The sequence below is a fragment of the Ipomoea triloba genome, chromosome 3 (genome assembly GCF_003576645.1).
Source record: "Ipomoea triloba cultivar NCNSP0323 chromosome 3, ASM357664v1".
NCBI lineage: Eukaryota > Viridiplantae > Streptophyta > Magnoliopsida > Solanales > Convolvulaceae > Ipomoea > Ipomoea triloba.
In genome coordinates this window covers 259479-273667 of record NC_044918.1, presented here as the reverse complement: position 1 = coordinate 273667, position 14189 = coordinate 259479, and the positions used below count along the sequence as shown (strand labels likewise).

The window sequence follows — 14189 nt, the reverse complement described above, 5'->3', positions numbered from 1 at the left end:
CTCAAGTTTATCTTGCAGGACTATGAAATAAAGGGGCATTCATTACTTCATAATCAACAAAACAAAGATGCTATTCAAATTTACATTACTTACGGCAAAAATTAACTGATCACCCTGCCCCTTGTTCTACCGATAAGCATTTCTTTCATCTTCCTTTTGTAAAGTTCTACTAGTTAGAAGCAGACGGTCAACAGGTCAACAAAAATACCGGCCAAAACACCATATTTCCGTCCCAGGGTCCTTTTTCTTGTTCATTTACGAGTTACGACAAGTCGACAAGCATGTCAACTTGGTAAAATGAACACGGAAATAAGCCAACATAAAATCAAAAGAGTCAGAGACATGCATGTCACTATGGGATATTTTAACAATCTTATTATTATGGATGAGTTGGAGAAGGATTCTCTGATGCATCCTGGAAAGTGCCATCTTCCTTGGCAATGTTGCCTTCCTCCCCATAATTCAAGCAAGATCCATCAGCATATTGGTCATCGTTTTGCTGCTTGGGTGGAGAACTTTCACAGCCCTTAGGATCATCATTAAGATTCTTTCCAGAGTCAATAACATTCACTGAATCCCAAGTGGGCAACATCAGGTTTTGGACCACCAAGGATGTTCCAGCCTTAGCCATCATGGTTTCATGAAAACTGCCACCTATAGGCTCTTGACCAACAGGAGAAGGCTTATCAAACCTTTCAACACTACGGCTGCGACTGCGGCCCCTGCTGTTGTTGTCACCACCCCATCCTGAACCCCTGTTAGGGCTTCTGCTAGGACTAGGACTACGCCTAGGTTTCTCTGAAGCTTTCATCATACGTTCATGAAAGCTGCAAGCCTGGAAGCTACCAGAACCATCAGCATCCTGTGAGCTATTGCCATACCTGTCACTATATATCAAACCAAAAATCCAAAATATTAGTAGATTGAAGAGAAACAAAACCAAATAAACAGAAACCATACATGAAGAGACACAAAGAACTTAGCTATGAACCTGTCGTAAGAATCATGGTTGTTACCATGGCCTCCACCTTTATCCGAAGAGAATGACATACTCCAGCCTGCCCTTCCTGAGTCCTGTCCACTGATTCCTCCATCACGGTTGTTACCATGGCCTCCACCTTTATCCGAAGAGAATGACATACTCCAGCCTGCCCTTCCTGAGTCCTGTCCAATGTTTCCTCCATCACGTCCACCTGGGGCAGCACTCCATTGACGTCTAGCCCTTCCCATTCCACCACCACCACCACCACGGGAAGCAATATCACGTAGTTCATCAGGAACACGTTGACTTGCTCCTTCTAAAATTTTGATGAGATCCGAAGCATACCTCCCATCCTGGTCACCAAAAAATGTGTATGCCACACCAGTAGCACCTGCACGACCTGTTCTTCCAATTCTGTGTACATAATCCTCTATTCCAGTAGGGAAGTCAAAGTTTATGACAACCCTGCAACAAATGCATTCAATAAGTAGCATCACAAGCAGAATTAATAAGTATATTCATTTGCGGGGAAATTGGTAGTAGGGGAAGGGGTTATATGCAATTCACAAACATTAAAAAAAAAAAAAAAAAAAAAAAAAAAAAAAAAAAAAAAAAAAAAAAAAAAAAAAAAGGAGAAATAAGAGCATAATGAAACTGAATGGTCTCTGTATATGTTTTTTTTTATTTTGAGGATTGGAAAAGGCATACAACACCCCTTGTCTCTCCCTTTTCCTCCCCAATGTATGTGCACAATCCATGTATACAACGCCTACATTGATCAAGAGAACCAAGCTTTATCCTAAATATAAATATGCACCTCCAATCTAAAGAGAGCAACCGAGCAGGAATTCTGGTTTATAATGTCCTAAAATGTTAAAGGCAATAAAAATGGAAGTCAACAATTATGATTGATAGTTGCAGAATTAATACTACTAGATACCAACCTGATATCTTTAACGTCCAAGCCTCGAGCAGCAACATCAGTGGCCACAAGCACCGGAGACCTACCAGTGCGGAATTGACTTAACACGTAATCTCTGTCACTCTGAGATTTGTCCCCATGAATGGCTGCTGCCCCGAACTTGTTGTTAAGGTTGCCTGCAAGCATATCACACATCTTCTTTGTTGAACAGAAAATAATAATCTTTGATCCTGGCTCTTGTGATCTCAATATCTGCTCTAGCCGACGGCGTTTCTCCATTGACTGTAACACTTCAACATACTGCAGTAAAGTAGGAAATTGAAATGCATCAACCTTCTTAACTTTCTCATGCATAGACAAAATGTGGTGGTGGGGGGGGGAGCAGGGCTTCATAAACAAGTAAGGCAACAACCTGTGTTATTGACTTGTTTGCAACAAGTTCATCAACATTCCCAATGTTAACCTGGACTGGATTAACCAGTAGATCAGCAGCAATTTTACGGACATCCTTTGGCCATGTTGCTGTGTACATCAGAGTCTGCCGCTGAGACGGCACCTCCTTCACAATCTTTCTTATCTGAGGTTCAAACCCCATGTCCAACATGCGGTCTGCTTCGTCCAATACCAAATATGAAACTTGATGTAGTGTAACTCTTTTCATTTCCAAAATGTCATTTAAACGACCAGGAGTTGCCACCACAATGTCTACACCTTTGTCCAACTCCCTCAACTGTGGACCTTTTGGTGCTCCTCCATACAGACACTATTAAATACCATTTAAAAAAACAAAAACTATAAATGATCCCACAGAAAATAATGCATGACACATACATATATAGTTGCAATGGCCAACATCAATTTGCAAAATGGAATGATGTATTCATAAATAAGTCTCAATGAATATAATTATATAAAACTAATCATGAAGTTGAGGTATATGAGGAAATGATTCCATAATGTGTAATATTTATAAAGTGTACTTAAAAAACGCAATAATGTAGGCCATCCCCAAACTCAAGCATAATGAGACAAATTAGCAAAAGGTTTAAACTTCAGCATGAGAATTAAGCCAAGAATTTCTCTTGCAAAATTGAAAGTGAGTAGAAATAATGAAGAGATAAAAATGGAATACTAACAAAGAATGATCAGATCATTACAAGTAAATAATCATACCGTAGAAGAAATCCTTGAAGTTGTACCAAACTTTACAGCTTCATCTTGTATTTGTGTTGCCAACTCTCTTGTTGGGGACAAGACCAAAACAGTTGGGCCCATTCTAGGATTATTATTACGTCGTTTTAGATGCATAAAACCAGGAATCAAATAACCCAAAGTTTTCCCTGAACCAGTCTTCGCAATTGCCACTATGTCTCGGCCTTGAAGAGCTATAGGCCATGACTGCGCCTGTATTGGAGTTGGAGCTGAAAACCCAGCTTGGTGTAACTGGAAAAACAAAAAAATAAATAAATAAATAAATAAATAATAAAAATAAAAATTGCAAAGTCCAATTACTGGATGTACAAGCTTCAAAGTTCCACGGCTGTTTGATGTTTTAGCGTGGCCCTGGCCAGCGCAAGAAGAAGAAACATCCCCCTTACATAGGCAGCCAATTGAGCAGCAAGCCAAAGCAGGAGGACTCCTCTTCTTCCATATAGATAGTNAAAAAAAAAAAAAAAAAAAAAAAAAAAAAAAAAAAAAAAAAAAAAAAAAAAAAAAAAAAAAAGGAGAAATAAGAGCATAATGAAACTGAATGGTCTCTGTATATGTTTTTTTTTATTTTGAGGATTGGAAAAGGCATACAACACCCCTTGTCTCTCCCTTTTCCTCCCCAATGTATGTGCACAATCCATGTATACAACGCCTACATTGATCAAGAGAACCAAGCTTTATCCTAAATATAAATATGCACCTCCAATCTAAAGAGAGCAACCGAGCAGGAATTCTGGTTTATAATGTCCTAAAATGTTAAAGGCAATAAAAATGGAAGTCAACAATTATGATTGATAGTTGCAGAATTAATACTACTAGATACCAACCTGATATCTTTAACGTCCAAGCCTCGAGCAGCAACATCAGTGGCCACAAGCACCGGAGACCTACCAGTGCGGAATTGACTTAACACGTAATCTCTGTCACTCTGAGATTTGTCCCCATGAATGGCTGCTGCCCCGAACTTGTTGTTAAGGTTGCCTGCAAGCATATCACACATCTTCTTTGTTGAACAGAAAATAATAATCTTTGATCCTGGCTCTTGTGATCTCAATATCTGCTCTAGCCGACGGCGTTTCTCCATTGACTGTAACACTTCAACATACTGCAGTAAAGTAGGAAATTGAAATGCATCAACCTTCTTAACTTTCTCATGCATAGACAAAATGTGGTGGTGGGGGGGGGAGCAGGGCTTCATAAACAAGTAAGGCAACAACCTGTGTTATTGACTTGTTTGCAACAAGTTCATCAACATTCCCAATGTTAACCTGGACTGGATTAACCAGTAGATCAGCAGCAATTTTACGGACATCCTTTGGCCATGTTGCTGTGTACATCAGAGTCTGCCGCTGAGACGGCACCTCCTTCACAATCTTTCTTATCTGAGGTTCAAACCCCATGTCCAACATGCGGTCTGCTTCGTCCAATACCAAATATGAAACTTGATGTAGTGTAACTCTTTTCATTTCCAAAATGTCATTTAAACGACCAGGAGTTGCCACCACAATGTCTACACCTTTGTCCAACTCCCTCAACTGTGGACCTTTTGGTGCTCCTCCATACAGACACTATTAAATACCATTTAAAAAAACAAAAACTATAAATGATCCCACAGAAAATAATGCATGACACATACATATATAGTTGCAATGGCCAACATCAATTTGCAAAATGGAATGATGTATTCATAAATAAGTCTCAATGAATATAATTATATAAAACTAATCATGAAGTTGAGGTATATGAGGAAATGATTCCATAATGTGTAATATTTATAAAGTGTACTTAAAAAACGCAATAATGTAGGCCATCCCCAAACTCAAGCATAATGAGACAAATTAGCAAAAGGTTTAAACTTCAGCATGAGAATTAAGCCAAGAATTTCTCTTGCAAAATTGAAAGTGAGTAGAAATAATGAAGAGATAAAAATGGAATACTAACAAAGAATGATCAGATCATTACAAGTAAATAATCATACCGTAGAAGAAATCCTTGAAGTTGTACCAAACTTTACAGCTTCATCTTGTATTTGTGTTGCCAACTCTCTTGTTGGGGACAAGACCAAAACAGTTGGGCCCATTCTAGGATTATTATTACGTCGTTTTAGATGCATAAAACCAGGAATCAAATAACCCAAAGTTTTCCCTGAACCAGTCTTCGCAATTGCCACTATGTCTCGGCCTTGAAGAGCTATAGGCCATGACTGCGCCTGTATTGGAGTTGGAGCTGAAAACCCAGCTTGGTGTAACTGGAAAAACAAAAAAATAAATAAATAAATAAATAAATAATAAAAATAAAAATTGCAAAGTCCAATTACTGGATGTACAAGCTTCAAAGTTCCACGGCTGTTTGATGTTTTAGCGTGGCCCTGGCCAGCGCAAGAAGAAGAAACATCCCCCTTACATAGGCAGCCAATTGAGCAGCAAGCCAAAGCAGGAGGACTCCTCTTCTTCCATATAGATAGTGTGGCAGATGGAATCATCACCAACAGCATTCCCAGCCATGAACATGGATGATTCAGAAATCCCTCAACACAAAAATTGGACCATGAAATAAAGGCCTCAAAAGATGGTAAAGAACACAGTGTACAACATAGTTTCTTCTAGGAGCAAATGTTGCATCTCCAAGAAAATTAAAGATGCAAAAACAAAGCGAAGTCCTAAAAATCAACAATAAGCCTCCAGTAAACAGAGAAATTCTAGCAGAAAAGTACAACATGCTCATAATGTACAATAGTTTCTTATCACCGTGAATTTCATACAAGTTCTTACCACAATCAATTGAAAAATATACACAGTTTCAACATACCTCTCTCAAAAGCTCTGACGGAAACCCAGTTGCTTTAAATGATGTGAAAGGTGGGGGTACATTATCTCCCTGATAAAATAGAACATAAAACATGTGTGAAAATGCAAATGCCTAGCATACCACAGAACCTCAAGATGGGTATGAACATTCCACCAGCTCCACTATTCTTGGAAACATAATTGCATCTTAATATTTCAATACAAATACATTATACAAAAGTTATTTTATACAGATTCATTTTGTTTAAATGAGAAGAAAAGAACAAATATTAGAACTGTTGGGAGTTTACCTAAATAAAAAAAAGTGTTTTGAGTTCTAGAAGTTCATGAGCCATGAATGTCAAATCCAAGGCTGGTGATGCCAAAACTATTTTAAGAGCCAAGCTTAACAATTACACAATTCTAATTCAACAAAGTTATGGAGCTGTTAGATGACAAGGTTGATTGATCTCAACCCCTCCTAGCCGGAAAAAATATGGAAAATCAGGAAAGAAACAAAATGAATTTTCACTCATATTACAGAAACAATTCATATGCTTACAGTTACAGATATTTCATGCTGGCGGCGATAGCTATCCGGAGATAGGTCGCTCCCCATACTTAATCCACTATTACTTTTAGGAGCAGATGGTCCACCTCCAGCTTCTGGCATTTGTGAAACATCACGAGAATGGTCAGAGCTGCCTCTTTCTGCCTGCAATAAAAATAAAAATAAAATGCTCAAATTAAAATGGCAATCCCAAGAATATTAAACAGCCAAAAGTGGAATCCTAAAAAATAAAAATAAAATAAAATTTTATATATATACTTAAACAGGCAAACACACGCACACTTAATGAGAAGACAGAGATACTGTAAAATGTGCTTCCTCCACCCCATTCTGTAAGGGGTGATTGTGTTTGGCATGACTTCAAGAAGAAAAACAAATTAATATGCGATATCTTGTCCAATTTTGGCATTCTAAAAAAAGGTGAATTGGGGTCCACCTAGAAAAGTTAGAAGGAATAAAAGGTGAATATGGATAAGCAAAAAATTACTTGTGCTTTAATTAAGAAAGTGGACATGGTATAAAAAGGAAAGTAGACAAAATTAAGTGGGACGGAGGAAGTAATAATCTAGATCAAATGGAAATGACAATGTATTAAACCTAAAAGCAAGCAAATTAAAAGCCAAAGTAGAAGCCTAAAAATCTAAAATAAAGCATTACTCTTTCACTTCAAACAAGCACAGGCTATATCATATATCATATTTCAACATCCACTGTGCACATACAAGCGCTAAACAATCAGAATGCAATAACAAAATGGAAGAAATTTAATATTTGATTACTGACCCCGGTGGAAAGTCTGCTTGAGCCACCATTGCTACCTCTGTCATATCTATCATCATCACCATTGTCAGGGTGTTGTCCTTGAGAAGACTTCTGAATGGATGAACTTACAGGTCCAGATGATGATTTATTTGATGGAGCAGAGCCCCCAGGCCTCTCATATTGAGTAACATTGGTCTCAGGATTCCAGAAGTAAAGATACCCAGTCTTACCATCAACTAGGCCTCGCCAAGGTTTAGGGAGGGTGGGATCTTCTGGTGCATAACGTGGACCAGCTGAAGATGCAGTTGCAGTTGCTGCCATATACAAACTTTGCTCTCAACTATGTGTGGCAGCAGAAAAGGACAAGTAGTGAGCATTCCAATGTGGTATATATCAAAAGAATAACTAAGGTCAATGCTAACAAATCCAACCTCAAGAGTCAACCATGTTTAACAGAGTGTAGGAAAACATGGCATAGCCTTGATACTAAAAATGAATTGCTGACAAACTGAAAGCACATTAGTAAATATATATACATGCACAGAAAGAGCAAGATTGGGGTGGGGGGAGATGAATTGGAAGACAATACAAGGAAAGCATGCAGAAATAACTCGAAAGCAAAATGTTTAAGGGTAAATATAGCAAATGCAGGCATTAGGTTGTTCAAAATGCTAAGAGACTCCATGTTGATCCTCACAACAAAAAATGGAAACAAATTAAAAATAAAATTAAGCATGAACATTAGGAAACGACATAGTCCAATCCAATATACATTCTCACACACCAAGCACAGCTTTCCAAAAACATGCATAAAAAATAACACAGTCCCGTATGAACTCATTTCACGGGAAGGCAAATAACTCTTCCGACATTTTGGCACGTTAACAACCAATACAAACCATATTGAGAATAACAGAGACGGCGGGGAAATCGAGCAAATAACCGATCAATCAAAAAAGAAACATGATCATAAACCCTAGGTTGCCATTTCAAATTCAGTTCTAGGGTTTACAGATTACATACCGAACGGTTAGCTCGGATCTCAAATGCAGCTAAACTTTCGAGCGAAACAATTAGAGAAGAACGGCGGCTGACAATGTGGATTTGTTTGCAAAATAACTGGCATTCGGGTTGAAGTAGCTATAAATGCTCCACGCCTCCCCGCTGTCGAGTGTCGAGCTCTCTCTCCGTCTCGCCCGTTCCCTCCTTTTCTTTTGCTACGTATTGTTTTTTATACGTACAATACAGTGTAGGTTTATTCAACTGGATGGTATTTTTTTCACCAATTACGATTTTGAAAGAAAAAAAAAATAAAGGTAAATCATTGGTTTGGTCCCTCAGTTGTTAGCGAACTATCAATGTAGTTCCTTAATTTTGTATTCATCAATTTGATTCCCAAAATTAATTATTTTTTGTCACACAACTCCAATCCGGCCGTATTCCGGTGAGGAGTCCGATTAAGACGAGTATTTTGGTCATTTCACACTACAAAACCTTCACAATCTCAATCCCCAACTCCTTAGGGTTGTTGGAATAAGTGGATTTGGACGACGATTTCGGCGGTGGTTTCTACTTCGACCCATTAGCTTTCTACATCAACAAAAACGCTAGTGTCACTCAAAAAACACTCACAGTTTCGAGAAGATAAAGCATAAAATTGAAAGACAAAGACTAACAATCTTTCTACGCCTCGAAGCGTTGGAAGACAGCGGCGACAACGGATGTGCCGGCGAAGGCGTCGAAGTTGGAACCAGACCCTTTCTCACCGGCAAAGTCGAAGCCTGACGGTGAATTTGATCCTCGACTCCACAACTATCACGCTGCCAAATGAAATCCAATCGTGTGACCTCTTATACTGGACTGTTCAAAAAAAGGGAAAGAACCCTAAATTGGGATATTTTCTATAGAATCAAGGAAAAATACCAAATCACACGAATAAAGTACCTGAGCAAGCTTTTATGGGGACTAGAACGTCCATCATTTCATCGCCAGATTTCCACACGTGGGCCGCCCTAAAAGGCTTTCTGGTGCTTGGAGGAAAAGTCTTACGGTGTTGATGCTGTTGATGGTATTGGGTTTTCTTAGAGTGAAAATGCTCTCAAAAACAAAAGGACCCCCTCTCGCAATGCTTTATTTATAGGGGAATGGAGGGGAACACATGTCGCGTCCGTCATACCCACTAGTACTATCAAAGTGGGCCGAAATTCGCAGGTTAGCCAGCACTTGTCCCGCGGTGGGGCGTGTTAAGGCTATAAAAAACATGGCCCGCGAAAGATCAAGCCTAACGAGCCTAACCCACCCCATTTTTTAAAATCTATATATATATCTACATTTTGTTGAGATTGAAATGGTAAGAAATAGTGAGTACAAATACTAAAGTGTCCATATACAATAATAATGATAAAAAGATAATAAGGGTAAATTTGTCTAACCATGCAATACTTTCCTCATAACTTCCATAGAAAACAAAATATTGTCTATCTTCCCTGAAATTTTTTTCCTCAAAACTAAGTACAACATTTTCCTTTGGAAAGTTTTCTATCATATCCAACCAAACATGATCTTACTACAATATTAGAGTTAAAATAAAAGTAGTATAAAACCATCATCAATAAGGGCGTTTGGTCTAGTGGTATGATTCTCGCTTTGGGTGCGAGAGGTCCCGAGTTCGATTCTCGGAACGCCCCTTATCTTTTTGCTGTATTCGTCCTTCGGCCTGCCGGGACACGCATGGTGGAAGTGTTGGTGAAAGATCTGTCTGTTTCATGTTTAGCCACCAAATATTAGTATTGTCTTTATAATTTAAAAAAGAAAAGAAAAGCATATGATAATTGTATTGATTGGTTGACCGTGAACAAGTTACCATTCCTGCAAGTTTACAGCTTGCCTTCTGTTCATCTGAATCCACATTGCCCAATTGTGGACTACAACAGACACACTGTAGTAATGTGGCCTGGCCAACTCTGACTGTAGCAATGTACTTTCATCCCACTCCCAAAAGAGAATCATGGTTTTATGACTTTAAATTAAACCATAATTAACAAGGCTAAAGGACAAATAATATACAAGAAAAGTTGGTCAGACCTATCTATTGAAATTGATAGTTTTCAGGTATAACTATATTTATTAACTCTTATTGTATTAGGTACTATATATTAACATCAATTTTAGTAAAAATTGATACGATTATACTATACTGGTGATGTATGCACTATAATCTATAGAAGAATAATACATGGAAAAAACTTATTTGAAGATAGCATATCTTATAGATGGATGTTTTCACTGGTATAACAATATGAATTGAGTGCAGTTTTGAATCATTATGGCTTTTCCCAAGAAGTGAAGAACCATATACTCCTACTAATTTCCATCCAAAAAAGAACAAGAAGAAAGGGTACAACTTTTGCTTGACTGCTTGATCTGAGCATTTTTTGAATGGAAAAAAGTGAGATTTTTTGGAATAATAATCCATCCTAAAAAAAAAAAATTAAATTCACTTAATTGCCATCACCTTGGTGAGGAACCCTACCAAAACCCAAATGACCAACTTGGTACAACTCTAACCATACTTCTTCTTCTGCATCAAACCTCGCACTAAAACTGTCTTTTAGCTCATCTTCTCCGTTTCCAAATTCCGACAATGCAATTTCCAAAGCTCCCTCTTCAACCATGCCCGTTCTTGAAATTCCGGCGTCACTGCCATTGTCCAGCTGTCTCCGGCCGCCGCCCCTCTTCTTCTTCTTCCGCATCCTAAGACATCTCCGCCCCACTTTCCACGGAACCTTAAACAATGCGAGCACTAGGCAGTCCACGACGGCGCAGGGGCAGCAACACACCGCCACGCAGTCGGCGATCACCCCCGCCGTGCATGCCTTGCAGGATTTCCCCGTGCACTTTATCCGCCGATCTCCGGTGTCGTCGTCGTTGTCTCCCCCATCCGCCGCGCGCCGCCGGGGGCGGTGGATTGCATTATTTCTCGAAAAGACCTCGCGGGCCCCTTCCTTCTGCTGACGTGGAGCCCCTGGCGGAGACAAGGATTCAACAACCATGTGATCTGATCTCCTTCTTGAAAACTCTCTGTAAAATTTGTAAAACCCAAAAAGCTCATTAGCTCTCTCTCTATACATATACTTTCAAAACCATCTGCAAACTACAAACAAACACATAAACATGGGAACAACAACAAAAGGATAAATAAAATGGTGCCCATCCAACGTCCTAGTATAGTCTCATAGTGGACAATTTAAAAGAAAAAAGAAGAAAAGACAGAGAGAAATTACATCGTACATTATTTGAGGTATTGTTGGATAGAAATTCTCAGCAAAAAATTAAATATATATAAATATATGGCTTATTTTCTCCCATGCAATTATTTTTGAAATGCCAAAGGGGTACACTGGTCCATGTATATGTTCTTGGCGGGGCAGATATGTTTACCCATTTAAGAATATAGAAGCGAGTTTAAAAAATAATAATAATAAATAAATAATATAGAAGCGAACCCCACCTTCACAGCTTACATCGTGTACGCCACACAACATGGTGGGTTGAAAATGCTTCAAAAACTTTACTGGAAACATATATACGATGAATATATTTTTGAAGAATTTAATGTTTATTTTACAATATAATGCTTGAACAACCAAAACTCATTTGATGATTACAGATCGAAACTGTGACGAATTGAAAATCATAACCGAGAAGAGCAGTTTGGCACGTTAAAGATTTTGCAGATCGTGTTAGTTTAATTTGATTAAAATAATGAAGAAATACAGTTTAATTTAAGCAGCATCAAAGTCTCGATTAAAGACATCGTGATGCGTGCATAAACAAAATTGAATAGTAACGGGATCACATGCGAATCATATAGTAAAATTTTTAACAAATATAATACACGCATATACAATTCGAAGCTGACAAAAAACATAGAATATTAGCAAAATGCAGTAGTACATTACACAGTTCAATAGAAAGAATCTCACACTGACTTCAATACATTTAAAAAAACTATGGCACCGTCACCACTAGCTATGTTAGCTCAGCTCACAACAACTATATAGTTTTACCCCCAATTTTTACCATCGCACACAAAATTTTGAAGTAGGCATTTCTATTTGAACTAGCATAAAAAAATTTATATGACCGTCACACCAATGAGAATTCATGTAATAGAACTCATATAGAATAAAATTGGTAAGAGAATGAAACCATTTTATTGTCATGTAATACTTTTTTTTAGTAAAAATGTAATCCATGTTTTTATAAGAGAACATCTCACGTCAAATTTTTTCAAATATATGTTATATACTCTCCCACGAATTGAAGATTGATGAGGGTGTGGAGATTCCACATGGGTTGTTTCGTAAAAGTTTTTTTTTTTTTTTTGAAAAAAAAAAAAGGAACTATATTTTTTGAAGCTTTTTAATCTAAAATATAAGAGCACATACATGTAATATATATTTTACAGATTTTCATAAATAGTGTTTATTATTTATTTTTCTTGGCTGAAATAAAAGAAGTACGATAAAGACTAGTCTAAGCTAGGTATATGCCGAAAGCTACATTTGATGATAACATTCGATCTTCTTGTTTGAACAATATAATGCCAAGATGGCAAGATGCTCTTTCCGTCATCATAAGCCATATATATTATTATTTATCCCTATAACAAAATTATTTTTGGTTTTATACAAATCGATAAAAAAAAATGTATATATTTTTCTACTTCTTTATAGGCAAATTCATTAATTCATCCTTGATTAAACAACTATGTTTCTTATACTGGCCTATGATGTTTTATATATATGTATGTATATATACAGTAATTTTTCGAAAAGAATAAATGCAGAGAAAAAGAAGTCGAAAGAAAAGAGAAACATACACGATCGTGAGCTAGAAGATCTTGCATATATATGAAACTTCAAATAAGAAGACTGTACTGTCTGGAACGGAGCTAGCTACCTCGATCTTGCAATGGCAACAACGATAATATTCACGAAAATTAAACCTTAAATTTTGAAGCTGCCGAGGTATGTGTAGAAGAAGACGATGACTGTTTCTCTATATCTGAGATGAGATGCTCAATGCGGCCTGTAGCAGTTGGGTAAAATATTTGATTTTTAGCATTTTGATAGGGAAGATGTAGATGTATGTATATGTGTATGCGTGCACCAGTATTGGCTTGGCTTTTCTCTCTCTACCTGCGTGGGAACAATGTGGGACTGTCGTTTGAATCCAATATTATAATCTGGTTTAAATCTTGACTGGAGTGGAGGCTAGCATTTCCTTTACTTATAATCATAAATATACGTGGGATTATCCTGACAATTTTGTATAGATTTAAGTAATTGTAATATTATATGTAATTTAGAGAGCCTCGTTTATGTTAATACACATAATTCAAGAAAAAAGTACACCAAATTAATATATTAGTTTTTATTTATTTATTTTCCCAATAATTATGCGTATAGGAAATAGGAATGAATTGAAAGAAAACTGTGATAGAAATTACGGAGTATAAAATATGTGTGTTGGGTTAATATGGAATAATATGATTATCAACATTATAATTGGTTATAAGGTAGTGGTAGTCAAACTGGTATAATAATGTTAAGGAGACTATGCTTAGGAAATCAAATGGGAAAAATGACACATTTAATCCATTAGGTAAGATCATAGTGTAAGTTTAATAATTAAATTATTTGAAGTGTATATTTAGTCCGGTGGTTATGTTAACGTGACGAAATTGATCTATTATTGATTAAATTTGTCACTGATGTATTAGGTAATCAAGTATTTTATTTGATCATTCGAATACTAAAATTGTCATTTTAATCATAATTGATAGGCTAAATTTGCTATGCAAGTAATTAAGATACTAACATTACAATTTATTTATAACTCGAAGACTTAAGTGTTATTTTTCCATATTAATATTTTAAATGATTTAATAAG

The 14189-nt window shown here is 37.0% G+C and overlaps 2 protein-coding genes and 1 non-coding gene across 7 annotated transcripts; 1 reads left to right on the top strand and 2 right to left on the bottom strand.

Moving 5' to 3' along the window:
- Positions 1 to 15: 15 nt before the first annotated feature.
- LOC116013621 (ATP-dependent RNA helicase-like protein DB10) lies at positions 16 to 8444 on the bottom strand. 4 transcript variants are annotated; one of them, XM_031253471.1, is made up of 9 exons: positions 8256 to 8444; positions 7254 to 7572; positions 6462 to 6614; positions 5922 to 5990; positions 5092 to 5361; positions 4331 to 4681; positions 3941 to 4218; positions 992 to 1447; positions 16 to 887 (listed from the first exon to the last, which is right to left on the bottom strand). In XM_031253471.1, the coding sequence occupies exons 2-9, from the start codon at positions 7551 to 7553 to the stop codon at positions 380 to 382; spliced, it is 2385 nt and encodes a 794-aa protein (XP_031109331.1). In that variant the 5' UTR covers positions 7554 to 7572; positions 8256 to 8444; the 3' UTR covers positions 16 to 379. The 4 variants fall into 4 exon arrangements, with proteins under 4 accessions (XP_031109331.1, XP_031109333.1, XP_031109334.1 ...); XM_031253473.1 differs by lacking the exons at positions 3941 to 4218; positions 4331 to 4681; positions 5092 to 5361; ... (2 more) ...; positions 7254 to 7572; positions 8256 to 8444 and adding exons at positions 1927 to 2204; positions 2317 to 2667; positions 3078 to 3347; positions 3426 to 3543; positions 5558 to 5915; XM_031253474.1 differs by lacking the exons at positions 5922 to 5990; positions 6462 to 6614; positions 7254 to 7572; positions 8256 to 8444 and adding an exon at positions 5440 to 5915.
- Positions 8445 to 9847: 1403 nt separating this feature from the next.
- On the top strand, positions 9848 to 9919 carry TRNAP-UGG. The gene has a single exon. It is a non-coding gene; the product is annotated as a tRNA-Pro (tRNA).
- Positions 9920 to 10491: 572 nt separating this feature from the next.
- On the bottom strand, positions 10492 to 13444 carry LOC116014452. 2 transcript variants are annotated; one of them, XM_031254511.1, is made up of 2 exons: positions 13117 to 13444; positions 10492 to 11312 (listed from the first exon to the last, which is right to left on the bottom strand). In XM_031254511.1, the coding sequence occupies exon 2, from the start codon at positions 11282 to 11284 to the stop codon at positions 10733 to 10735; it is 552 nt and encodes a 183-aa protein (XP_031110371.1). In that variant the 5' UTR covers positions 11285 to 11312; positions 13117 to 13444; the 3' UTR covers positions 10492 to 10732. The 2 variants fall into 2 exon arrangements, with proteins under 2 accessions (XP_031110371.1, XP_031110372.1); XM_031254512.1 differs by having other exon boundaries at positions 13197 to 13444.
- Positions 13445 to 14189: the final 745 nt, after the last annotated feature.